Raw genomic sequence first — 26,830 nt, 5'->3', positions numbered from 1 at the left:
ACATAAAAGAAAAATTTACTGAAGTCAAATAAATTTTTTACGAGCGTTTAAAATTAGATATTGGATATTCACACTTAAATTAACGAACTCTCGTACAACAATTTTCTTATTTTGTTGTTATTTAAAAACTATTAACCATAGCTGGTAGCTGTGACGTAAAATTTAATGTATTGCGTAAGGAATTGCCGCCGATGATGTATAGCCACAATTATATTATTATAAAATATCATAAGAAATTTTGGAAAATCCTTTCTTTTTGCACATCTGTAGACTGTAGCCCAACATCCAAACCTTGGAGGAACGGCAGCTTTTCTATACCCCCTTTACCATGTCACAGGAATGAACCACAATATTGATGAATAAAAATTGTACCAATGTCACAATTTGTCAAAATGTATTTTAATGATTAGTGTGTTGAAATGTCAATACAAAAGAAATATGTAAATAGTCTCTTAATAAAATAATATTAATTAGAAAATATTGATGTGTTACATTTTTCAATTTCTTTTACAATAAAACCACCTTGTATATCTATATCCTCGATGAACGCATCTAAATTAAATTCAACCTGTTTTATACTATTTGGAGACTTGAGTAATTTCTGACCATTGACATTAGTTACCTGCAAACCAAAAATATTAACTTCAGCATAAAATAATTTATAAAACTTATAAAATATTTTAGCAATTACCTTAAAGTCAATTTTTTTAAATGTATTAGGCTTAAAAACAACTCCTATCACATTGCCCCCATATGTGTCATGGAAGAACAATGCATAATCAGAATAGCTATCCTGAAATTAATAATTAATATTTTTAATAAAAATCATTGATATTATTTTACGGTATACATACCCTTAGCACATTTAATAACTCTTGAACTGGATTTAACCCAACAATGGGTATTTTTTCATTATCTGCAGGCGGTTCTAATGAGTAAATTTTTGCCATTTTAGCATCAACTGCCATGTGTCTTAGAGGATTCATTATGTTTCTTAGCCTTATCAATATATCATATTTTTCTAATGAAGGCCTAAATATTTGCTGTTCAATATAAAAAAAGATCAGAATTAAATGGCTGTTTTTTTCTGATTTATCTAATTAGTTGTTACTTTTAAATTTTCTACAGTGCCATTTTTTAATAAGCTTTCTTCAGCTATATCTAAAGCCTTTCTAGACAAATGCATAAGACGAGCAAGTATTGTAAATGAAGGGCTTTCTTTTGTCCACGCTGTACCATCTAAGTCATAAGGCGTAACTAGTAACATTGCAGGTCTTGAAGACATTTTTTGTTGGCTAGCAATAGAGCATTCCAAAGATGAAATATGATCTTCTAAATAAATAAAATTGATTAGTAATAACCATAATGTTAAGATTTTGTTGATATAAAATAATTAAATACTTGGAATATCATTGTTGAAATTTATAACGATAAATTCCCTAAACCAATCAGTTGTTGCTAATTTGCGTAAAAAGTGCAGCAAACCAATAGTTGGTTGACATGTTACTTTAAATGGCTCTGGCTGTAAGAAGTAGCTAGCCACTAGCAATTCAATACACATTTCTGGGAAATGAAAATTATCAATTAACTGACTTCTAAGCCATCGTTTAGCTAAACAGCAAGTTGGACCATACGATGGGTATTGAGCGCTAAGACTAAAACAAATCACTTATATTAGTTTTTAAAAATATTTAACCAAATTGTAATTACCCGTGCAATGAGCTTGTTAATGTAGGTAATTGTACCATTGATCTTTCTAAATTCAGTGATTCTTCAGTATCTCTATACCGGATCATACCATCTGGCATAAGTTCTTTTTTAATAAGTGATAATTCACCAGGATAATAAATACGAAAACGAAAAACAAAACCATTCTAAAAGTAAAATATAAATTATTAAATATAATCAGTATAAATAAAGATAATATTTAGAACATACTTTCATGATGTCTATATGATCAATAAATGGTTGAGAAGTTAAATTGCAATCTCTATTTAGCCGTGCTGCTAGATTTATGTAAAAAGCTGTAATCATTCTTCTAACAGCATTCAGTTCATTAGGCCATTTTCCACTGGATGCAAATTGTAATACACCTAAATTTCAAATAGTTTAATGAGAGTTATACTTAATTCAGATATACACACCTTCAATTGGTTCGACAAGCCCAGGAGCAATTTTTATTTCCTCATCTGTTGGTGCCATTATACAATTTCCTTTAGTCTTTTTTTGTTTTTTATTGTCAACATGAGTTCTAGATAATGGTGGTATAACATCAGCATATCTCAACACAGGTGATATTCCTTGTACTGAGCTCACAGTTAAAGGTAATCCTTCAAGTTGACGAATTAATTTTCCCACATCATTGAAATTATCAATACAACATAAGCTTGCTGCTTCTCCAGTACCATATTCGAATCCAATTGGTACTAACTGAATTATAAAACATTGGTACATTATCTTATAGTATTTAGAATATATAAATATATAATAGACAAAATCATATAAATACTTAGGTACACTAAATTTTATCAATCATTTATATACTCATGCCGGTGAGCGAGCGCTTTTTAAAAGCACAAGCAAATGATCGCGCTCCACAGTTTCATACCCAAATTTCTCTCACTCGACCACTTAGTCGCCATCATATTTGCAAGATCGGACAAATTTTGGTAGCCGCCCAGAAGCGATCTCTCAACGGCACGAGTATAAACCATATTAATACCAAGAGAACTAAAGCAATAATGAATTTTAAGAATTCAAAATAATCAAGTACACAGAAAAAAAAATTGGAGGGGAGGGTGTGGTTTATACATTTAATTATCTTAAATTTAAATTACTATTTTAATGTTATAATATATAAGCATAAAATGCTTTTGATTTCATGGGCCATTAAACCCTCATTATGTGTGACAATGCTAACACCATCTTAGGACCAATTAATAAAAATAAAGCGATAGTTGCAAAATTAAATTTATAAATTAAACAGATATGCACAGATGTTACTATGTTAATGTATACTCACAAATGGGTTCTCTAAAACTGATTCAGCTTGATCAGCAATATAAATAAATTTTTCTGAAGAAATTGATAATTTATGTAAAAATACATAATGTACAATATCTCTTATTATACAACGCTTTTTACTAATAGCCACTTTACTATCAGACCACACAACTGCTTCACAAACATCTCCATCTTTAAAACGTCTTAATTGAGACCTCTCACCCCAAAATGAGCGAAATTCTTTAGCCTACAGTTTATAACAGGCATTTAAAATATTTATATTAATGTAAATAATAGAACTTTATAAAAAACTACCTCAGGTAAATTTGCAATTGGACCACGTTCAACAACAGAATTAGCTTTTTGAGTATTTAACTTTAAGCCAATTAAAAAATTACTAAATGGTTCTTGAGTTTTCCCAACAACAACAGGATCTTGAAAAACATTAAAACACATTTCAGTAATACGATCACCAAGACTGGAAAGTAATAACGGTTCTATAACTTGCTGGAATTGCAAGGCCAAATCTTCTCTTAAATCCAATTTCAATTTTTTATCACCATGCTGATCAACTATATCTTTTATTACCTTAATGTCATTGAAACTAAAATAAATTACAATTGTGATTATTGAATATTATATATTAATAAACACTTATGAGTATGTATAACTACTTGATAAGATGATCAAACTGTTGAAGAAAAGAAGCTTTAGTTAAAAACAGACATGGGAATGAATTCATATTTGAGTTATCTAACATTTCAACAGCAAAATTACATTCGTTTTTAATCTGTAAAAATAAATTAATAAATAATGTTGATTATTATAAATAAATAGAACTTTAAATCAAACTTACATGAATGTAGTTCGATTTAAAAACATTGGCACACAAATTTAAATACCCTGAAGAATCGACAAACACAACTTGAAATGAAGAATGAAAATCGGACATTAAAGGTAATTTAACATCTTTTTTGATTTCATTATCAACTAAAGTAATACCATCAGTAAGCCAATTAGACTGTCCTATAAAAAAAATTTATTTTAATTTTCTATTTGAACTATTTTAAAAAAGTAACATACCAAAATTTAGCCAAACATTTCTTATTATTTGATAGCTACTCATAAATTTGTTTATTTTATGTTTTTTAAACAAATACACTACATACATGGATAATATATAGTTGGTGATATTTCCAATCCCCTAAAAGTGAAATAATATAAATACATTATTAAATTATTAACCATGTAATATAAATATGTCATATAATACTAACTCCAAGATTTTTTTGTACAAGCCAAATTTTTAACAAAATCAAAGCATCTTGAACATTTTGATTGATATCAAAGATTTCTTTCAGCAAAATTTCACTTTCATCCATTACCAAATCTTGTAAAATTAGTGAATTGTAATAAGGTGTTGAATAATTTTTTGAATCTGTAGTACCTATATATTTTTAGCAATTTTTTGATTTCGTATTTAAAAATATAAAAATATGTATTCAAATTACCATTTTTCACACTTGTATTAAAATACCATTGACAATTAATATTGTTGATACTTGGAGAAAACTTAAATAAACTGTAAATATCTCTTTCAGGAACAACTCGTAAACAAAAACAGCACTTTTTACCTAAAGTACCAATTGGTTTTACAATAAGTGCGGGTAAATAATATGAATGACTCCCAAAAGAAAATTGTAAATCATCATTGTCAATCATAAACGGTATTTTCATTAATTCTTTAGCAAGGCAGTGCAGGTAAAAAGCCTTTTTGCGTAAATATTTTTCATCAGCATAGTCTTTTTTATGGAAAAATGTCTAAACAATTCATTAAAATTAAAACAACTAATAATTTCAGTTTTAAATAATTTATAATATACTTACTTTTCCCATTACAATTGATACATCAACTTTAATTAATGGCATTAACGATGTTCCCAAAGAATGGGAGCCAACAATTCTTACAGAACAAGGCTTGGTAAAACGAAAAGTTCCATCTGTATTATTTTGAGGGTTTAAATGGAATGGTGCACTAATTTCTGATGTACTCATATTTGATAATAATTCCTGAAAACAAAAATTAGTAAATATTATTTCAAACCAAAATTATTGACTAAAGAGAAACTCAAATTATTTACACAATTTAGGTATCTTCTAAACATTATGGACTTTTCAATTTTTTGGTAATGAAAAAATGTTAAATCAAACTAACTATAAGTTTAACTTTACAAAGACTGTAAACAATATCAACATTTGAGAACCTAAATAATAGGAAACACTACATTTATTTTTCAATCAGAATTTGTCAACTATTCTTAACTTTTATGTTCATAATTCATTTTCTAATTAAAGTAATCAATTTTTGTCAATTGATCCATTGAATGGAAGAAATTTTATTTTGTGTTAGGTATTTTAATGCAAAAAAAATATGTAGGTAGTTTGGTAGAAGGGAATTAAGTTATAGTAATACTATACTTGATTTTTAGAAATTTAATAATAAGTAATAGTCATTTCAGGCTCAAAAATATGTAAACCAATAAAATGAGTAAGTATAATATTTATTCGGAAAAAAATTATATTAGGATTTCTAAGATAAAAACTGTATTATTTTAAACTATATTATCATGTTTTAACACAGAATAAAAACCAGACACCTAATAGCTAGTGTCACACAGTGTGTCAATAAAGTAAGTGAATAAGTGAAATTTAAAAATAAATTATTTAATACAAATTTTACTAAGTAATAGCTATTCAGAAAAAGTACTTTTTTATAATCTGTGGTGTCCATATCTTGTAACACAGCTATGCTAAACTTATTGAACCATTCTTGAATTTTGTCTAAAGTAGATTGTTTTGGTTTTACTTCTTTCAACATTTCATCAATTTGCATACGAAACATATTTGACAAGAAAAGGTTTTCCGTTTCCCGGAGCTTATTCAATTCTTCAGCTGTAGGTGGCTTAATCCTCTTTCCTCCTTCAGGGTTTTGTTTCTTTTTACGTTTCTTGCCATGCTCGTCACCGGTGGTCGGCTCCATCATCGGAACGGTGTCCAAAGTCATAATGAAAAGTCAACTGAGAGTCTGAAAGGGTGAAGTCAGCAAAATATGAGTCTCGTAGAACAATACAGTTGTATAGACAGCCTGTATGAGAGTGTGAGACGTTAAGAGACAAGAGTGCAAGTGCACGTGCACGTGTTTACTTCGACTTTCGAGTATATTCCACCGTTTAGGGTTTCGTTGATAACAAACGAAAACAAATGATAAAATGTTTATTAAACGATAACAGTCTGTTAATATCTGCCCACAGTGCAGCCGTGCTGACAATGGTCGTTTACGATGGTGCACAGCTAGTATAAACCTCTTTGGCAGCGATTTTCTGCCATGATACGCCCCCACCATTTCGTTGTTATCACAAATTGCAATCACCATCTCCCGAAATCGCGTTGAATTCAGAGAATTATTATTATTTTTTTTTTTCAATAAGCGCCCGTATTCGCCAACAGGTAGACGTCGTTATCGCGCACGATCGTTTTCCTCCGTCTCCGTCGCCGAAGTGCCGAATATTTATATGATATTATATTATTATTGTTTTTACCGTCAATGGCGTTAAGTGCAATATGAACACCTAATACCATTAATCGACAGTTCACCGCCGCCATCGTTTTATTGGTTTTTTTTTTATGATCGTTCGTCATGTTAACAGTGCTGCTGTCGTCGCAAGTGCGTGCCAATGGTTCCGATATTTAGTCTAGGCTTTTGGTTTTCGTGACGATATAATGTCACGAATGTCGCGCGATACGTAGTATGTTATTATAATATAAATAGATTCGTGTGGTTTACCTATATTATAGAATTTTTTTCCTAGGTTGCTCCCCCTAGGTAGCGATTTCCCGCGTGAGCCCGCAGTGATGAGAAAATGTTTATTATATTATATCAATTGCGCATCGCGTCATGCAAATGTAGTGCCCGCGTTATATTGAAATTGTGTTAATGCCCGGCGAACGTGTAACAGCTACCGTTGCTCTTCGTCCGCGAACTAATAAAGTGTCCGTTTTTTCGGCCTGAACGATTGTCCCTGGAAAGTGATCAAACGCCTACAGCTTCGTGGACAATGGCAAACCCAAGAAAGTTTAGCGAAAAGATCGCTTTGCACAATCAGAAACAAGCTGAGGAAACCGCTGCTTTCGAGAAAATCATGCGCGAAGTGTCTGATGCCACTACCGTCAAGGTATGTTGAAATGATGAAAGTATATACAACGACTCGTTTATTCTTTTCTTATCCCTTACCTCCAACCACCCCACCACCACATCAATAAATGTTACTCTGAGTATGTATAAACTTTTATTATACCCAACTGTACCTTACAGGAACACAGGTACCACTGCATATAAATAATGATAGGCTCTTATATTTCATTTACTGAACAATGAAAATAATAATCACCATTATTGTTTGTCTTCAAATTATTGATTTATTGTTGAATTACAATTGGGACCCTAGATATTATAATTATTATTCAATACCTATTAGGTAGGTACGTACCTTAGTAATTAATAATAATTAGAATCATATAAATATATTTAGTCAATTCAAATGCGTTAGTTTATTAATTAACTATTTTGCGAACTGTAAAAGAGTTGTATTTTATGATTTATGATTATATATTACATACATTTTTGATAGTCTATTCATTGCTATTCAAAACTTTGTTATGTTTACTAAGTACCACCTACCTATTTAAAATGTTGTATTTGAATCCTATCAAAGAATCATGTTTTTATCTTACACCTTTATTAATTTATAATTTTCAACACAGTTTGTATATCTATAACCGTGATTTTCAAATATTGTTGTGGATACTGGCATATTATGTACAATATAGATAAACAAATGAGTTGGTAACTGAAAGTGTGAACCACGTTTATTATGTACCTACCTACATACCTATCTAAATGTTTATAAATTATAATTATTGGAATAATATTATATACTCAAGTGTAGGTTTCCTTCCAAATTTCCTCCTAACTGTAGCAAATAATTGCTTATACCTACCTCCGTTTATACTTAATATTATTATTAGGTAATGTATAAACTACACTTCAATTGATTCTAAATTGTTTGTCTCTAAACAAATTGTTCGTTAACAATATTGGTATACTATTTAAACCGTGATTATGTAATCTATAACATTAATATATTAGCCATTAGGTATATTACTATATTCTATTATGTAATGTAGGTTTATAATTTTGTAAACAAACATGTAAATAATTACCTACCATTTTATTTTTAATTTATTGTAACTTATGTTGGTACTTGTTTAAAATAGTTGGTACATTATTTTTATATTTTAATATAAATGATTAAATTAACTATGTACAAATTATATATAGATACTCCATAAAAATTTATTTTAAAACTGATCTTTTAGAAAATTGTTATGTACAGGGGTGGGATACCAGGAACTTTCTTGTTAAGACGCTGCTCAAAAATAATTTGTTATTATTATAATATTTATAAATATAAATTATAAATATTTTGTATTTTCGTACCTATCATAACACGTGAGTAAAAAATTGTGATTTTAAAATTTGGTTCGGCTGATTGTCTACCGGCCTCTGCATCAATGCATCATCAGAAATTATAATTTATAATATTATTATAACTAGGGCGCAGATTTAAATATAAATTGCATTTTTTCTGAATTGTCTAAACATTGTTTTCCAAGCAATACATTTGATACATTAGTACATCAATGAATTGAAATTTTAATTTTTATTGAGCATTTTTTGCGATTTTTAGACATATTATTATGGTTAAAAGCATTATTTGTAAATTTTATAAGAACTTATAAAAAAAAATTGATATAATTTAATAATATTTCTATTTGAAGTTTTTTTTTAAAATTATTAAATAGTATCTAATTGACCAGTGCTATAATGAAACACAAAATATAACGAATATACTTATTACTTACCTATCTAAATTTTATTTTATATTCATTTAAATTAGCTTTTAATTTTTCTGGGCATATTATTAAGCTTTGTTATATTATGTGTATTAAATTGTATTTTTTAAGGCATTTTTCTTGTATTTAAACCCATGCCCTATTTATAACTTGATCTGACATTTATTATACGCTGTGTCTAGAGCACAAGGCGCATTTATTATACCATTCGATTAATATATCCACATCTAGCCAATGAGTTGGTATTTACTTAATACCTATTCATTAAAACCTAGGTGGGTAGGTAATATATTGTACACAATAAAAAATAAAATATTTACTGATAACGATTGGTACAATTTTGTTTGTTCAATGTAACATTCTTAATTCATAAAAGTGAATTTTTACTTGTTTTTTATTTTATTGTTGTGTGTTGCTTGGTTATTTTGTAAAATTTACTTTGCTATTTACAATGGAAACTAAAAGAAAGGGTGGTGCTGAAAAAATCATAGAGAGAAAAATGAAACTCTTAGAGAAATCAAGATTGACCTGTTTTTTATCCATTCTGACTCAGTTATAGAGTAATAGAAAATAAGAAATAGATTATACTCTGTACTTAACACAGGATCACTCGCGCATTTCTTTTACGCAATGGTGGAAGGGTGACTATTTATCATTTAATCAATTATAGTTATTCTAAAAATAGGTTGTATGTTAGATTTTTTCTAACATTGCGAGTTATCGCGGGTTAATATAAATTACTAAACACATTGAATCTTAAGTGGTTTCCTGAAAAAAAGAGTAGAGCAACCCTCATTTGTTTAAACTTTGGTATCATATTTAAGTTTTTACATTATGTGATGACGAAATGGTAAGGGCAGGTTAAAATATAGATTTCCCGGGCCGAATAGTTGTCCCAGTCTGCCCCTAGTTATGAAATTAGTATTTGAAACTCTGGAATTCACCAATATACTTTTATAAACTAAAAATATAACTAACATTACAAATTTGGACAACCTGTTTTCTTAATAACCATTTAGGTTATAGTTAGTATATTATTAACTAAGTACCTATTAGTAAATTGAAAACCAAAAACTATTATTTTTTTTAAATACCTGTTTAGTATTTACTAAACATTTAACTACTTTATATTATATTGTAAATATTGATAAATTTTTAATATGACAAAAAGTTCAAGTGAAGGTATTTCATTATTCAACAGTCAATAGTATGGACCTCGGTATGGACACACCTAATATCTTGCTAGTGTAAAATTAGAAGACCAAGGAAAACACATATTATTTAGGTGCCTATATATTTGAGTTTTAGTTAGGGATTTAATTACTCCTCAAGATAATTACTATGAGTACCTATCTATGCAAAATTAATTTATTACCAACTATATACCTACCTATGTATTGCATTTAATAAATATCTAAATAGTACCTAATCTAAGGTATTTTGGTATCAGCAGGCTTGATTTAAAATTATCTGATGTACCTGTACAATTTTGGAATACCCAAATACCTACTCTTTCTGTGCTAGGTACAATTTTTTTGCTTGAAACTAAATTTGATTTACTTAGACTCAATGCTGTTTAAAATGTGGTTGAAACTTTTTTGATACTTACATAGGTGTATGATAAATATTAGCGTAAGGTTGGTTTTTCAGTACTGCCAAAAGTTGGCAATAGTGTTGCACATGTGTGGTAGTTTTAAGTGGATGGTGGATTAAGATTTTGTCACTTTAATCACTGTTTGGTTCTTGTTTGATTCCATGTGAAACTGATTTATAATGAGTAAATGCAACAATAAATAGTCTTACACACTATGAATATAGCATTTTTGAAGACAAAAGGGTGTTTGTTGCTTTTCTTGTCTGTGGCGTGACATTTAATGTGCATTGTCTAACTAAGAAAAAAAAATGTATCATTCATTAATAAAGATATAGGTTGTTGTCCTGTGGAAAGTATAATTTTATGCAACTAAAAAGGGTTTAGTTTTAGCACCATTTAAGCTGGATAATTGATCATTCACTATATAATCATGCACCGAGTTACCGTGTAATGCTTTTTTTTTATTGTTAAATATACGTATAGGTTATAGTAATGGCAAATAATATTGATGTAGTGATACTTATCTTATGTTTTTATTATATAGGTAATAAAAAAATAGCAGAAATGTATACAGGCTAATTAATATCAATGTGTACCTAATGTATTATATGAATATCAGTAATTTATTATAAACCTTCAATACCAAATGGTTAGGTAACTATTGGGGAAGCAGACAAATAAAATGCGCTCTGGTGGAAACAATTTGTACCTTCCGATTCAGGATGTATAGACATAGTTCTATATTGGTTATTTTACTTTTTATAATAAATTAATTTTGTTATCGAAACTTTATACGCTTTTATAGCTAACTGTATACATTGGTAGTACAATTTCTACTAATATTATCAAATACATTCAAACACACTTCACTTAAAGCAAAATGCGGGAAAATACCTATACAATCCGCCGACTTCACGTACTGCAGTGGCGTAATTAGGAATTTGGTTTGGGAGGGGGGGATATACGTTTTTAGCAAACATGAATGGTCATTATCAATACTTTGATCAAAATGTTAACGGTAAAAAAAAAGTTTAGGGAGGATCCATTCCCCTAATAATGCCCCTGCCACGTAGAGGGGAACCTGCCAAACCATTAGTACGATAGGCGTCGATAGCACTCCCGGTGTTAATTTGCCTTCTCAATAATTTATAATTATTTTAGTTTTGAAAACAGTATCTACTTTAAATTTCTATAATCTATATAGAATAGTATACATAATTTTCAATGTTAATTTCTAAAAAGAATATTAAAAAAAAAACAATCTATGTGCAAATCTAATGTAGAATATGACTTATAACTTTAACAATTTGTATTTTAGACTAAATGAATGGAGAGGGATAAACATTTGTTATCTATTTTTGATGACACTTCTCAACTCTTCCAATTTAAAGTTTAGATCATTATATTTGTAATTAATATAAAATGAATTAAATAATAGTGATCTGTACATTTAATTGCATACCTATCAAAATTAAAAAATATATATCGTCCTATAAATCATATTTAAATTAATGTTAAAACTGTAAAGTAACATTTTAAGTAGAAAGTTAGTTAAAAGTTTAAAAAAATGTGTACATGTACCATTAAAAATATTAGTTGATTTACATTATTTTTTTATTTATATAGCTTGAGCCTTGAACACTACCTGTTCTATACTGGTTGAGGAGTTGTAGTAAATATTTGTCACTTATTATTTCAACTTTCTCACAAAGAACTCTAGATTTGTAAATTAATTACAAAATAGGTGAATGTATTTGAATCATAGCAGATCATTCATAACTTATGTTTTGGACCATACTAATTAGTGGCGCCGAAGTCCATGCTAACGTCTAACATTTCATTTACGTCATAACTTTGTTATGAACATGAATATATTTAAGCCATGATTATGAGTAAATGTATATTAGGGTAGTTACCTCTAAATAAAATAATTCAGATATTGGAGGCCGTGAAGTTTTGAAATGGCCCAACTACATTTTAAAAACTTTGGCGCTACTGTTACCAATTGTTTTTAGTTAACTAGTTCCACTCTGACAATCCAACATATTCCTAGGTGATAATTTATTATGTTATACAATTAAACATGCAGAATATAAAATAATATAACAAATTATGTATATAAATATACAGTAATTTTTGGGAATTGCATTATTTTTTTAATTATAATTTCAAATGAAGTATAAATTAATTGAAATATTTTATAGGGTTTTATATTTATCTAATAAAAGTATATGTCTCTGTTGATATATTTAAAAACCGAAGTAGTTACTTACCTGCTATGTCATGAAATTGTGCATGTCAAATGAGTGTTATACAGTAAAGTTGCCAGTATATTGACTGTCAAGGTAAACATTAAAACAGTCTACAAATGTAAAATAAAAATAAATAACTGCTGTTTGAATAAAATAATTACATAGTTAGGAATGTGTTTTATACATTAACTTACCTGCCAGCAACTTAACATAGCAGTTTAATATTTTAATCAAAATTTTTTTTAATTCCTTTTAAATATAAATGTAAGTGCTTTTATGTTACATTTAAAAAGCTAGACAAGATATAGACATATTATGATTATTATTTACTCAACTAATCAACTCCCTTTGATTACCTCAGTGTAAAATCTGCATATCCTTATTATACAATTTAGAGCAATACAATTTAAAAAAAAATTATTCTTAAATTTTAGATTTTAAAGTTGGATTATGTATAAGAGGACGTGATACCTGCATGTGTTGTCTCCGTCTTACAAGTGTGTAACATACCAAATTTTACGCTCAGCAAAACACGTGTAAATCCATTATTTAAAAATTAGACTGAATTGACCTCTTATAAAATTTAAAGGTAAGATTGTCTAGGCAACCTTGTAGACTTTTTATTTACTTTAATTTTAAAGCGATTTATGATTATTTTAAGATGTACAAACAATTTACAATTTTAAAAATACTCATAACTCGCTTTAAAATTAATGTATAATAAAAAACCCATAAAGTTGCCTAGATAATAATCTTACTTTTAGATTTTATAAGAGGTCAATTCTCTCTAATTTTTAAACTAACGGAGCTACATTTGAGACAACACATGAGTATCATGTCCGCTTAAAAAAATCTTTTAAAATTGTATTTTAGGAACTTTTACTAAGTTAAAAATAATTAATGACCAAAGAATTGAAACATTGAATAGAGTTATGATTAATGAATATATAATATGGATTATATATTAATATGTCATGTATTAATAACAATTGCAAACTGTAAGTTTAGCAATGTTACTAAAATATACAAATTCAAAATTGTTTATATTTACCACAAAGAAGGCATCAAAAATTGTTTCACATAAATATAATAATTGAAAAACCTAATACACATTCCATGACTTAAGTCAATTATTTTTTCAATTAGATACAACAACAAACTGAAATTTATAGCAAAACCAATTCTTACAAAATTAAAATTATTGCTAATTTATTTAATTTGTACATAATTAATAATGTTGATTTAATAAATTTGGTGCAATCATAAAAAATAGTTTTAAATAGTTCTATGGGTCAGGAACTCATTTCTAATAATTGTTATTATGTATCAGCATATTTATTTAGCTAGTCTTGAATATTAGTCTACGACTCAATAAAACGTTAGAATTAAGAAATCTACTAATAAAAGTTATCCATAATTTTAGGTGAGTCGAGAAACTTATACCCGAATGCGATAACTATTATCATTGGTTTAAAATCTATAAGTGTTACAAATTAAACTAAGACTTATATTTTTTTATATTTTATTTTAATTCACTATTATTTTTGCTTTTATTGGTAAATAAGTTACGTAGTATCTATATTAGTTTTTTTTATAGATAGTTATTATGATTATTCAACTAGCCACATATTATCATTTGAAACTATTATACAGTTATTAGAATGTTAATGTTTTAACTTAAAATAAAATAAAAATTAACTAATAACAAATGCTGACTTAAAAACTAATTTTATAAATTACCAAATCAGTATAGCTTATTATATTCTTACAAAATATAATACATCATACCTACTATCTTTAAATTATAAATTTATGTTTTGTTTGTATATTGATGACGCTAATGTATTTCCATCATCATACTAATAAATAACAATCATCTGAATCTGAAATATGTTTATAATAATTTAGATTGCATATTAATTTATTTAATTTGTTATTGCAAAAACCAATGTCCAATTTAAAATTATTTAACATCAAAGTTTATATACATGAAGTTCCATGCTATAAGCTAATGTTTAAGTGATTTGTCTAATATAGTTTTTATTTTGAGTATTTTTGACTGAATTTTACTAAGCATTGTTGTTTTTAAATGCTATTTATTTGAATAAATTATACTTAGTACCTATGTGGTTATGCATTTGTGCATATCACAGGGATGCTAAGGGTACCTAGCACCCTGAATTTAAATGCCAGCACCTCAAATATTGTGGTTATCTTAAATAATAATTAAAAATAATGGATACGTACCACTATCATGGGTCAAGATAGACTATACAACTTATCAATTATCCACATAGAAAGAGATATAGGTAGTTAGTTCTTAAAAATGAAACTATTTAAAATAAATAGGTATGTTGAAAAATAGGTGTCCACTGTAATTACATATTTCTAATATAATTGCAGTGAAACTTCTATATAACAACCTTTCAACTAACAAAATCTTTTGCTTAACTAAATATTTTTAACCAAATTAGAATCAAATGTATTTAATTCTATTTCACAAAATTCTACATAATGAAAATATTTTTTATTGCTCATGAGGATGAGACCATGAGATTTTATAATATGGAAGTTTCACTGTACATATTATTATATAACTTTAAAAAATTTGCATGAATTCAGAATTGTAATAATTATGGATGTGAATTCAATGAAATAAAAACCTTAAAAAATGCATTTAAAATCTCAAAAAAAAATCACTAAAAAGCTGATATCCTGAAAAATTAGTAAAAAATTTATAAAATGCAAAAAAAGATTCTAAATTGAGTTTATTTGTACCCAAATCAAAGTTGTGTTTTACAATAAGCTAAAAAGAATGAATTCATAGTCCTTTATACAATATTGATTTAAATCTTCAATTAATTTTATTTCATGAATAGAGATTTCAAATGTACCTAACGAATATAAGGAGGGGTGTAGCAATATATGATGAGAATTGTGAGAGGCAAGGGTGCAAGGCCCATCACGGCTTTCTTTTTCTTCTTCTGGCCTATTAATACGGACCATTAAGTCATTATGTTCCGGGTGCCCGGCAATTACTCGATGGCCGGGTACTTGATATCATATTTAAGGCTCAGCTCTATCATCTCTACCATTAAGGTCCTTTGCCGCTTCTTCTATCCTTCTCCACTGATCCCTGTCTGTTGTCATGTCGATACTGAAAGTGTTGTTTATTTTGGACAGGTCTCTCTTCACCATAACTTCCATCTCTAGTGCGGTCTATCCAGGGGTCTCTTTCCAGTTGGATTCTCCACCATAACTTTCCTTATGAGGCAACCTATTGCCCATGACCCGCCCATTCTATTCTCTTACTACAAATGAATTGGCATATACTTAGATTTTTATAGTCTTTGTAGCTCGTCTTTCTTTCTTCTTTCGAAATCCACTTTATACACGGGCCTGTAGATTTTTCTCAGAATTTTGCTTTCGAAACTTGTGAAATACTTTGGTGCAGTCCAAAGTTGATCTCGGTCAATACTATCGTAGGCTTGCTTATAGACTACAAACAGGATATTCAGATATTTCTTGTACTCATACATTTTTTCCATTAGCTGTCTTAGTGTAAAAAATATGATCGGTCGTAGACTTTACTCTTCTAAATCTAGTTTAGTATTCCGCTAATGTTTCACTGCGTATGCTTTTAGTTTTCTGAGTAAAGCCATTGACAGTACTTAGTAAACTAAGTTCAACATATTTATTCCACGATAGTTTGACACTATTCCGATGTCTCCCTTCTTAAAGATAGGACAGATTATTCCCGTCTTTCAATCGTAGGGATTAAACCATATTTCACTTATCAAGGATTACATTTTTTCACTATATATTTTCCCGCCACTTTGATAATTCCGAATTTAGGTTATCTTCCCCTGTGGCTTTGTGATTTTTTAGATTTTTGATGATATCTTCAATTTCTTCCAAGTCTGATTCGGCCATTTGAAAAATAGGTTCGTCATATATAATCATGGTGCCTATATTCGTCTCGATCACATTTATTAGGTAACACCATTGATTTTACAACATACTATATAGTATATATTATAAAATCAATGGTAACACATAGTATTTTTAAAATGTTGTATTATTTCTCCTGGTTCCAAGAAAAGATCATTCTGGTCGTTTTTTAAAAAGAATGTTTGTTGTTTGAAACCTTGTTTACGGTGCTTCCATCACAACTTTGCTTCCTCTAAAGTTTCTTAGGTGTTTAAGCTCCCCCTAGTATTTTTGATTGATTTACGCCTATGTGGCTATAACATAGGTTAATATAAACTTTTCAAAAACTAATAATTAATTATAATTATAATTTGTATATTTGATTGGTTGATACAAATTATATATACATTGTATACCGCATGTTTGTTTATGAAATCAATACACCTATAAAAAAAAACCGGGGATGCTGCTCTACTGTATAGTAGATTTTAAATGTATCTCGTAATTCAGCAGGTCAGTGTAACAGATGTATTACATTTAAATTCAATGACTAAGTATTGCATACAAAAAACTAATTTCAAGTATCTACAATCAATATTTTTTGAATTGCAACAAAATAAAGAAAAAATTGTTGAGGATAAATCGTTATTATCGTATTATATTGTCGTAATATCGTTTAATGATATAACTATATTAGTATTGATATAGGTACCCGATGCTCATAAAAACAGTACGTGGCTTTATGTCGATATTTTTTTTTAATTTCGAGTAAAAAACTTAGTAGTTTACATATTATTTTTGTGATTTTGACAAACTTCGTAAACATTCGAACTTTTAACACTTATAAAATAACTATGACCGTATTTTTGATATTTTTAAATTATTGTAAGAACAACTTATGAGGAAGTTGTATTACATTTTCAAGCTTTTTAAGTTTTTTAACGCACTATACCTATCAACAATTTGATCATATATAAATCGAAATAAGCCGACAAGTTCAGACGAGTTAAATTATGCACAAATGGCTAAAATATTTTGAAAATTATAGCTATAGCTATCTATATTTTGTGAAAATATCAAATGTAAGTTATTTATTTTTAAAATACAAACAAAAAAACAAACTTTTCGTTTTATGATTTGTTTAGCTTCTCATTAAACTATAGGTTTCTATTATACCGTTTCGTGTAAAGGAAGTTGAATGTTCTCAACTTGTTTTTTTTTATATGAGTAACGTGTTACCGACATTTTTTCACCTACAGAACACTTCTACGACACGGTGTAGTTAAATCCCGACTTCAGTTAATAATCTTGCATATATAGGTAGTAGTATACCTATTATAGTATAATTATATATAGAGATTATATTCACTGATTTTATCTTGTTTTAAAAGAAGTGTCAATTTTTAACTATATTTAAGTAAGTAAGTTTATTTGTGTATTATAATATAGGTGTGCAGTATGCAGTAGTTAAATATAAGAGGAGCGTTCTAACTTCTAATACAATACAATTTTATGACGGATGGAACGAGTTCAGTTATTTCTAAACGATTTTCGTGTATTCTCAAGGCCAATACATTACTATATGTACGTGCTATAGAGGAATTATTTTATACGATTTCTTTAGTTCCTTTTACAGAACATGATAATAAAAACATTGTTATTATTATCGATGGCAAAACGCTAGTTAATGAGCTAATAAAAACATTTGTTTTTTAGTTATTGCTGCTGCGAGTATTTAGCAGGTAATTTTTTTGTAATGTGCGTATATGTTATTCAACAAGATTACTGAATGACGTTTTGTATCAAGCTGATCGATGATAATAAACTAATAGGTACACATAAACGTGTTAAATTTGTATATTATACAGAGCGGGCATAATCCTTATTTGATATAAGTATATAACTAAAATAAAAAGTATATTAAAATAGGCCTTATCGTTATATTATAAATTCTTCATACGTCTATTTATTAGAAAATAATTATTTTTACCAAACATTTTAATAAAACTAATACAATTTCAGGTAGGTACCTACACACACTAATTCAGACATTCGTATTTACAACTTCCACCTTTGTATACAAAGGTATATTAGCAGGCGTTCTATTCAATTATTGGAGCTGTATGAATGTAAAATATTAAATAATGCTTATAAAAATATTTTATGTAGGTACCTATTATATGTTTAGTATGTTTATGTATTTGGCCGATTCTTTCTGAATACGGTCAAAGATCAAACGATTTCATCACAGTTGATAAAATTTGAATTCCGTTTTGTTTTTTTTAGCGTTATGTGTTATTACTTACACATTTTTGATCAAATTAATTTGGTAGTGTTTGTTTAAACTAGTTTTTAAGTGTATGGCTTATGTCATGAATACAATAGATAAGTTATTATACGGATATTAAAATATGACCATATAAACTTTGTTTTCAAAAAGAAAAAAAATTACTTGTATCCTTATTCACAAAAATCCATAACTAATGCATTTTATACACATTATTGCACTTGAATAAATAGACATAATAGTGTTACAATTGATCTGTTTTAACTAGTACCTATAGGTACGTAAATATATTTTGCAACCTCGACACTATTGGTGGGACAATGACGTCATATATTATATTACTTGATATACGAATAACTATTTTTTTCATCAATTTCGAATTATTGTTTTTAATCAAATAAACAACACATTTCTATCCAATTATTAATTTTGTTTTCATAAAATGTTCTAAAAAACATTAACAATTAGGTACTGTGCTTTCCTGGATGAATTTGAATTTAGGCTACTAATTTGAAAATTCAAAATTGAATTTTGGAAACGCAATAACCACAGCATATTAACCTATGAATTTATTTTTGAAGAAGTGTGTAATTTCGCCGTTTATCCATGATGTTATTAATTTTTCATGTAATTATATATGTAATCGCACTAAAATTATGTTAGAGATAATATATTATTTAATATTTTATTTTAAAAAAAGTTGATAGATTGATCATAACCTTAAAAAATTAAATGACTTATTGTGGTTTGTAGTTTTGTACATTCTTAGTGACGCTAAAGATGCTGCGCCCAACATACGTTTCCCGAAATCAATGTAATTTATGAAATAGAATTCATTTATTTAACTAAAAACTGAGAAGAAACAGAATAAAAATAAATTGCCCAAATATTGTGCGTTGTGTATAAAGAAAGGTAAACACGTGTTGTGTAATAAATAATACATTTACTTTAGAAAATCTGAAAAACGATTTGAAAAGATCTTAGGTTAGCATTTTAATAGAATCATTATTATATATAATTAAAATAATTTATTACTGTATACAGGTAGTACGTCTAGCTATATTATATTAATATATAAAATACAGTGTTGTTCTACGAACTTCGACGATTCGAAATATTTCGAACGCATAATGACACTGAATTGCATTTGTGGTTTTTTTTTTAATGCAATAAAATGTTACAAAAAAATTTTCTGCGCCACTCAACTTAACAAATTGTTTTGAAATGTTCTTCTCTTTTTTGAGTTCAAATTAGAATTACTTTTATTTTCTAAGTAACTTTTACTTGTGAAGTTTTTAATTGCCTTAAAAATTGATTCAATGAGATTGAGTTAAAGTTTCGATTTATATGCATGTTGTACCTATTTGTTACGTAGGTTATTCACCAAAATTGTGCTACACACTAGACATTTTAGTTAATCATTTGGTGAAAATAATGTTTATCTATTTTACTTAAGACACCACACCTGAGTTTTCAAAAAATACATTGGTACGAAATCACGTGGAGCATTGTAGAATTGTATAGATTGATTGTTAAAAAATACGATGAATACAACATATTATGCATAAACCGAAACTTTAACTCACTTTCAATAGTAAGTTAATTTTTCAAATAGAACAAATTAAATTAGTCAGTCTTTTAAAAAAATTTCAATTTTTAAAAATTAGGTGTGATATTAGGCTTTATAAATAATTATTATTTATTAAGCTTTTTATTTAAGCCTTTTTATGCAGTAACCAAATCCTAAATGAAATTCAGCGTCATGCTTTAGAAATATTTCGTGTTACCATTATCATTGAACCCACTCCTAATACATCAACTATACACCTTATCATAATAGATAGTCACATCGTGTATTAAAATTAATTATTTTATATGTTAATGCGAAATCTAGTTGGAAAAAAGTATTTTATGCAATGCTTGACTTGAAATTGTTGTTAAAAATTAAATATTCAATGTATTATCCGTGTTCAATTCGGAAATAATTTACTATGGAAAAGCTCCATACAACTTTTTTATCACCCTAATAAGTATTTCTAAAAAAAAAAAACGGAAGTGGGTGATAGGTCCACCATTACCATTTTTCAAAATTTAAAATAACAGATTTTCTATAGGTACTTGATAAAATTTTTAATTTTTTAAGTTTTTCTTCCTATAAATATCGATAAAATTTTGTGAAAAATGAATACAAGGCTCCTGATATATTGTTACAATAGTAGGTAGTTGAAAAATATTTTAAAAATTACATAGGCACAATTTTATTTCATAAGCATTTAAAGTTCGATTTTTGACATTTATCAAATTTAAGATTTAAAAATTTGAGGTTTTGTAGTTAAAAATCTATAAAATGTTCAAACTGTATAGCTAAGGATTGAAAACTTACAAAAAAGTTTCACGTAAGTAAGTTATTCTGTAACCGAAGTCTCAAAAATATAAATCACGATTTATTTTTTATAGTTAATTTGTATGTTCAAATTTGGAAGAAATTACATTTTAACTAACCAAGAATAACGATTTTATTATGTTGTAATTTTATAACATTAATTCAACTTACCGGCTACCGTATTAATAATAACTAATAAGTAATAACATTATAAATATAATATAAAACATCCACACTGACAAACCGTCTCCGTTCAGAATCATTTTTCGTATACAATGATATTATATCAGTGAATTCAAATTTAATACTATCCATTATACAGTGCCCTACTTGTAATTTTCGGTACAGCAGTGTCATCCACTTACCCACCTTTTTTACTTAATTTTTTTAGTTTTTACTACGTTTTTGAAAATTACTCGGAGTTTTTTATTTTTATCCCCCCCCCCCCAAAAAAAAAAAAAAAATTACCAACTAGATTCACTTTACTATCTAACTGAAATAGTATATTGTATGGCAAGTGCGGGAAGTGAGTTATTTCAGTCGCGGGTGACGTGTGTGGCACGAGCCGCTAGCGAAGGCCGCATTTCGCCCAAGACTGAAATTGCCTGCCTGCACGAGCCACACATACTATTTTTTGTCCCGCCTCTGCGTTCATCGATCACGGAATTATACATAGATCTATGCAACAACACTATTCGAAACAATTTAAAAAAAAAAAATGTTTACGCGTTATCTTTAAGGAGGTATTATAATATAAATATTAGATGTAACCAAAAGATACGCCTAGCACTTTTGGGGATTTCTATTTTACCGCCCAGCACTATGAGGATACCCACTTTACCAACCGCTGTATGGAATAAGATCGCTTCAAAGCATCGACCGTCGTCTAAAATTTCGGTGCAAGTGTCAAAAAAAATTAAACATTTTAAAAATTTGGCATGGCTATAAATAGCTCAAAAAGAGTCAAAATAGTATGTATGAAAAATGGTAAACTTTCTTTTTGTTTAAGTTAAAAGCAAACTTGATGTGTTCGAGAAATATGTTTATAAAGAATTCTATAATTGTAGACTTATAAGTTATAACATATTAAAATATATCTTATTACGTTAAAGATACTTTTGAAGTACTAAACTTCATCTATTCACTATACAACGGTGTATTCGGTGTATGATTATCTTATACCGAGTCCTGAATAACCGGATATCATTAATTTTCAAGGCCCTAATCCAAGGTGAAAAACGAAAATCATAGTTGTTCCCACAGCTAGGTACTATTACACATTACATTAATAAGACTGTTTATCTGTATATTATATTCGCCGTGATCAGAAGATGTTCTCTATGAACCGGTTGCATTGGTTGTAACCCGCCATTATTAAACAATATAATTTACTTAAAATATATCTGTTATTTTTTCATTGTTTTCTTACTGGATAAATGTATAAATTCAGCAATAATGTACCTAGTTCACTATCAATATGATTGGTAAATGGTATACAACAATACAATGTGCCATTATACCTATATATATTTCAATAAAGTATAATTATTCTAACTTTAACATTTTTCTCTTACCTAAATAAAAATGTGTATAACCGTAATTCGTAACTAATAAATTCTATCTTTATAGTATTATTCAGATTTTAAACACATTATATTATTATTTTTACATGCTATTCAATTTTTCCTCTAACGTGAAGGTCATTTATCATAATATTATGTTATGCCTATAATATTGGCATCATACACTTAGTGTTTGAAAATGCATTAAAAAAAACAAAATTACTTTTATATAACTAGTATTATTAAAGCCTTTAAGGTTCTAGTTTTAAATCGAATTAATTACGAATACGTATAAAACAGACCTTGCGCCCGTCATCATTATAATAACCAAAATAGTAATAAAAAAAACTCAATAAATGATAAAAGCACCCAATATTTTGAAATTATACGAAATCAAATATCATTAAACTTACCAGATACTCATAAATCCTAAATTAATATTAACATAATGTCAGTAAACCAAATATAACCTAATATTTGTCTAATATGTTATACCTAATTAATAGTTGTAATAAGTACAAGACATTTATCAATTAATAAAATATAGGTATATAAAAATTGTTAGTAGCTCATAAAGAAAATATTTTCAGTCTTATGTACCTACTAATTTAAAATTATATTACATTTTTTTAAACTTTCATAGTCGTTACTGATTTTAAATATTCGATGGATAAAAAAAATGGCTATTATTTTTGTGATAATTTTCAAGCTTAAATTATTTTGTTTGTAACTTTCATACATCATAGATGTTGGATAGGTATTGTATATAGATAGTTATGACTACGTATATTAGTTCAAATGTTTACATTAACGGGTTTATTATAAGACATGCGTTGATCTTATTTTATAAAATATTCCCACAAAAAAACCTAGATTGTACATACCATTATTAATGTCGATAGGATCTCACTGGGCTGCATGTAATTATAGAGCACCATTTGGGTATATATATATTAGACATATATATTAGATGTATGGCCGTGTGGGGTACAGTATATTATATAAGGTATTAACTATTCTTCTATATTTTTTCTTTTTTTAAAATCTACCTCTATACACAATACGCAAATAAAATAGTTCTAATTATTATTCTTCGTCCTTGATAACTAGTATGTTCGTTTTGAAAATATTTTTTTATAATCCCAAATTTAATAACATTTTAATTATGTGCTAAGATCTACAAATTTGGGGCTGTTTATTTTATATTTGTCAAATCATTATAATTTCAAAAAGGATCCATTGTTTTTTTTTTTTTGGTGGGGGGGGGGGGGGTGATATTTTGAAGATTTCCTAGAAACATATTTCTTATGGTTTATATTTTTACGTCGCATATTTCATTAGTTAGATAACACTTTTAGATAAAAATATCTGAATAAAGGTATTGACTAACATTAAAATTTTAATAATCTAACTATCTAGTTTTAACAATAATTCCTTTCACAACCTTTTAATAAGAAAAGCTTTCTCACCTTTCTTACCTTGTATTATGGAACAACGTGTTTATATTTTAGGATGATTGATATATTCAATGAAATTATTGACTTCTTTCTAATATTTAATGAAAAAATCTCCTTAAATTATTTCTTTAAGAGACACTCCATAGTGTACTAAATGCAAACACAGTTTTTTAAATATTTAAAAAACACAATATTTCAATAATACCTTTTCTCGAGTGGCCCGCCAATAGAGGAAGTATTTCCCACTATTTTACTAATTTATTTCGTAGATAAATGTGTTGTTTATTATTTATTAAAATAATCATTGAACACTTACTTAACTTTATTAGTTATTAATTATTATACTTATCTGGAAGTGCACTACTTATGCTGCCGACCTGGTGGCCCGTGGCTAGTTTTTTTCAATTATTATTATTTATTAACCTAACATTATTATTCATATAAAATATATGTTTAATAGATCTAGAATCTAGAATTACTACATAAAATATGCAATTCATCAATAAAATAATAAAAACATTTTCTTTTATTTCATAATACCTATAACTTAATAAGAGTTAGCCTTAGCAGTGATAATTAAGTTATTAACTGTAGAAAAGGCTAGAAAATATGGATACTAAAATGAAAATAGTCCCAACTCCTAATGTAAGTAACTGTAGTAAGTACCTATACTAAAAATATTATATATATATAAAAAATCACTAACTTATTATTCTATTGATAGGTATTTGTTCTTTGTTTCGTATTAAATATAAAAAAAAATAAAAATATTTTAACATTTTAGTTTAGTATAGTGATTTGAGAGTAGATAGGAATTTTTAGCTAATGTAGTAAATTAAGGTTTAACATTTTGTGTAAAACTAATTGATTATTTAATAAACTGATTGTTTAATAACATAATGTCATAAATTCATAATATATTAATATAACATATTGTCATCAAACCATATATAAAGATGCTGTTATTACACTTATTACTCAATTAAGAAACAAAGTTAATATTTTTATATATTATATAAATATGTAATATAAGTATAATATAACATGAACAAATATTATTTTACTTAATCGTGATGACATTTTGATGTTCATAGGTTAAAAAAAACGCGGGACATCTTTAGTTATCATTCATTTATAGTTGTGAAACGAAAAGGCAATCTTAAAACTACTCAATATTAAGGTCTCATACTCGAAAGCATTCCATAAGTTTCCGTTTCGTTGGTATTAAGTTTCTTGTATAATAAAATACGATATAGGTACACGGTACCTACTTGTTGTTCATTATATTTTGGGTATGTCCAACGAAAAACACTTTCAATCACGTACAATATGAAACTAACTGTGATAACTGATGAGATATAACAGTTTTGCTTTTTATATCAAATAGTCAGTAAAACTTGGGTAGTACGCCTATTTTTCTAAGTGATATCTTATCTAGACTGATTACCTATTATTTATTATTATTTTTTAAATATATCAGTTTTGGTCCCGGAACTTATTGAACAGATTTCGTACTATACTATAAATTATAATTATTTATAATCTAAATAATCACAATTCACCAATTATAATATGTCTATCCACAGATAAATAATGGTTTATCATCATGTTTTCTAATGATACATTTTACATTGGAACTTAAAACTATTATAATGACAATATTTAATATCACTTTTATTGAGTTTTATACTCGATAAGTAGGTATACTCATGTCTCATAATCATAAATATTTAAAGTTAAGCCAGTTGTAGTGTTTAGAGTTTAGACAGTTGAAGAAAACTTATCATACTTTTGTGGTATTTATAATACAAATACAATGTGGTTTATCTCATTATAAATGTATATACATAATACACATATTATCAATTGTACTTTGTTGGATTAATAATATTTTCCTATTTGATTACCTATATACATAACAACAGTAGCGCCCAGTCTATATTATTTAAAACAACACTCCACATTGATCCTATTTTGTATATATTATACTATCAAACACTAAAATAAGTTCATCTACCCATCCTAAATTCCTAACAGCTAACATCCAGAGCCGCCTATTGTGTTAGGGGAAGAGGGCAACACATGGGTTAAAGTGGGGGACTTATTCCCCTTACCTCTGACGGTAGTTAAAAATCGTCCCCTTTAACAAATTATTCCTTAAACTATTCAGGATTTTAAAAACAATCTTAAATTAGTCAGATCAATAATTAGGTATATTACGACTAGGATTACTCGACTTAACTTATTAGAGCAGTATTTCTCAAAGGGAGGGTGTACTACGTATGTGATTCCTAAAGTGCTTATTTTGTTGGCAATATTTCAAAGTGTGCCGTGACTTAACTAATAATAATGTCCCACAATAGAAAAAGCTTTGGGTGCCACTGTATAA

The 26,830-nt window shown here is 27.6% G+C and overlaps 2 protein-coding genes across 10 annotated transcripts in view; one reads left to right on the top strand and one right to left on the bottom strand.

Moving 5' to 3' along the window:
- Positions 1–382: 382 nt before the first annotated feature.
- On the bottom strand, positions 383–6,231 carry LOC132949378 (nucleolar protein 6). Of its 2 annotated transcripts, none has more exons than XM_061020238.1 (17): positions 5,771–6,231; positions 4,891–5,073; positions 4,515–4,824; positions 4,281–4,450; positions 4,087–4,207; positions 3,860–4,029; positions 3,678–3,793; positions 3,319–3,607; positions 3,023–3,250; positions 2,145–2,430; positions 1,939–2,093; positions 1,711–1,874; positions 1,402–1,655; positions 1,112–1,332; positions 855–1,043; positions 692–793; positions 383–622 (listed from the first exon to the last, which is right to left on the bottom strand). In XM_061020238.1, the coding sequence occupies exons 1-17, from the start codon at positions 6,065–6,067 to the stop codon at positions 467–469; spliced, it is 3,411 nt and encodes a 1,136-aa protein (XP_060876221.1). In that variant the 5' UTR covers positions 6,068–6,231; the 3' UTR covers positions 383–466. The 2 variants fall into 2 exon arrangements, with proteins under 2 accessions (XP_060876221.1, XP_060876222.1); XM_061020239.1 differs by having other exon boundaries at positions 4,281–4,441.
- Positions 6,232–6,472: 241 nt separating this feature from the next.
- LOC132949707 (CREB-regulated transcription coactivator 1-like) overlaps positions 6,473–26,830 on the top strand; it is a 38,437-nt gene continuing 18,079 nt past the window's right edge. For 4 of the 8 annotated variants that reach the window (XM_061020720.1, XM_061020722.1, XM_061020721.1 and 1 more), the window contains exon 1: positions 6,473–7,235. In XM_061020720.1, coding sequence (XP_060876703.1) covers positions 7,119–7,235 — 117 coding nt within the window. In that variant the 5' untranslated portion in view covers positions 6,473–7,118. The remainder of the gene's footprint in view (positions 7,236–26,830) is intronic. The other 4 variants (XM_061020725.1, XM_061020724.1, XM_061020723.1 and 1 more) reach the window with 2 other exon arrangements.

This window comes from Metopolophium dirhodum, chromosome 7, assembly GCF_019925205.1.
Source record: "Metopolophium dirhodum isolate CAU chromosome 7, ASM1992520v1, whole genome shotgun sequence".
Taxonomy (NCBI): Eukaryota; Metazoa; Arthropoda; class Insecta; order Hemiptera; family Aphididae; genus Metopolophium; species Metopolophium dirhodum.
The sequence above is the reverse complement of the archived record's forward strand: the minus strand, read 5'-3'. Positions and strand labels throughout refer to the sequence as shown.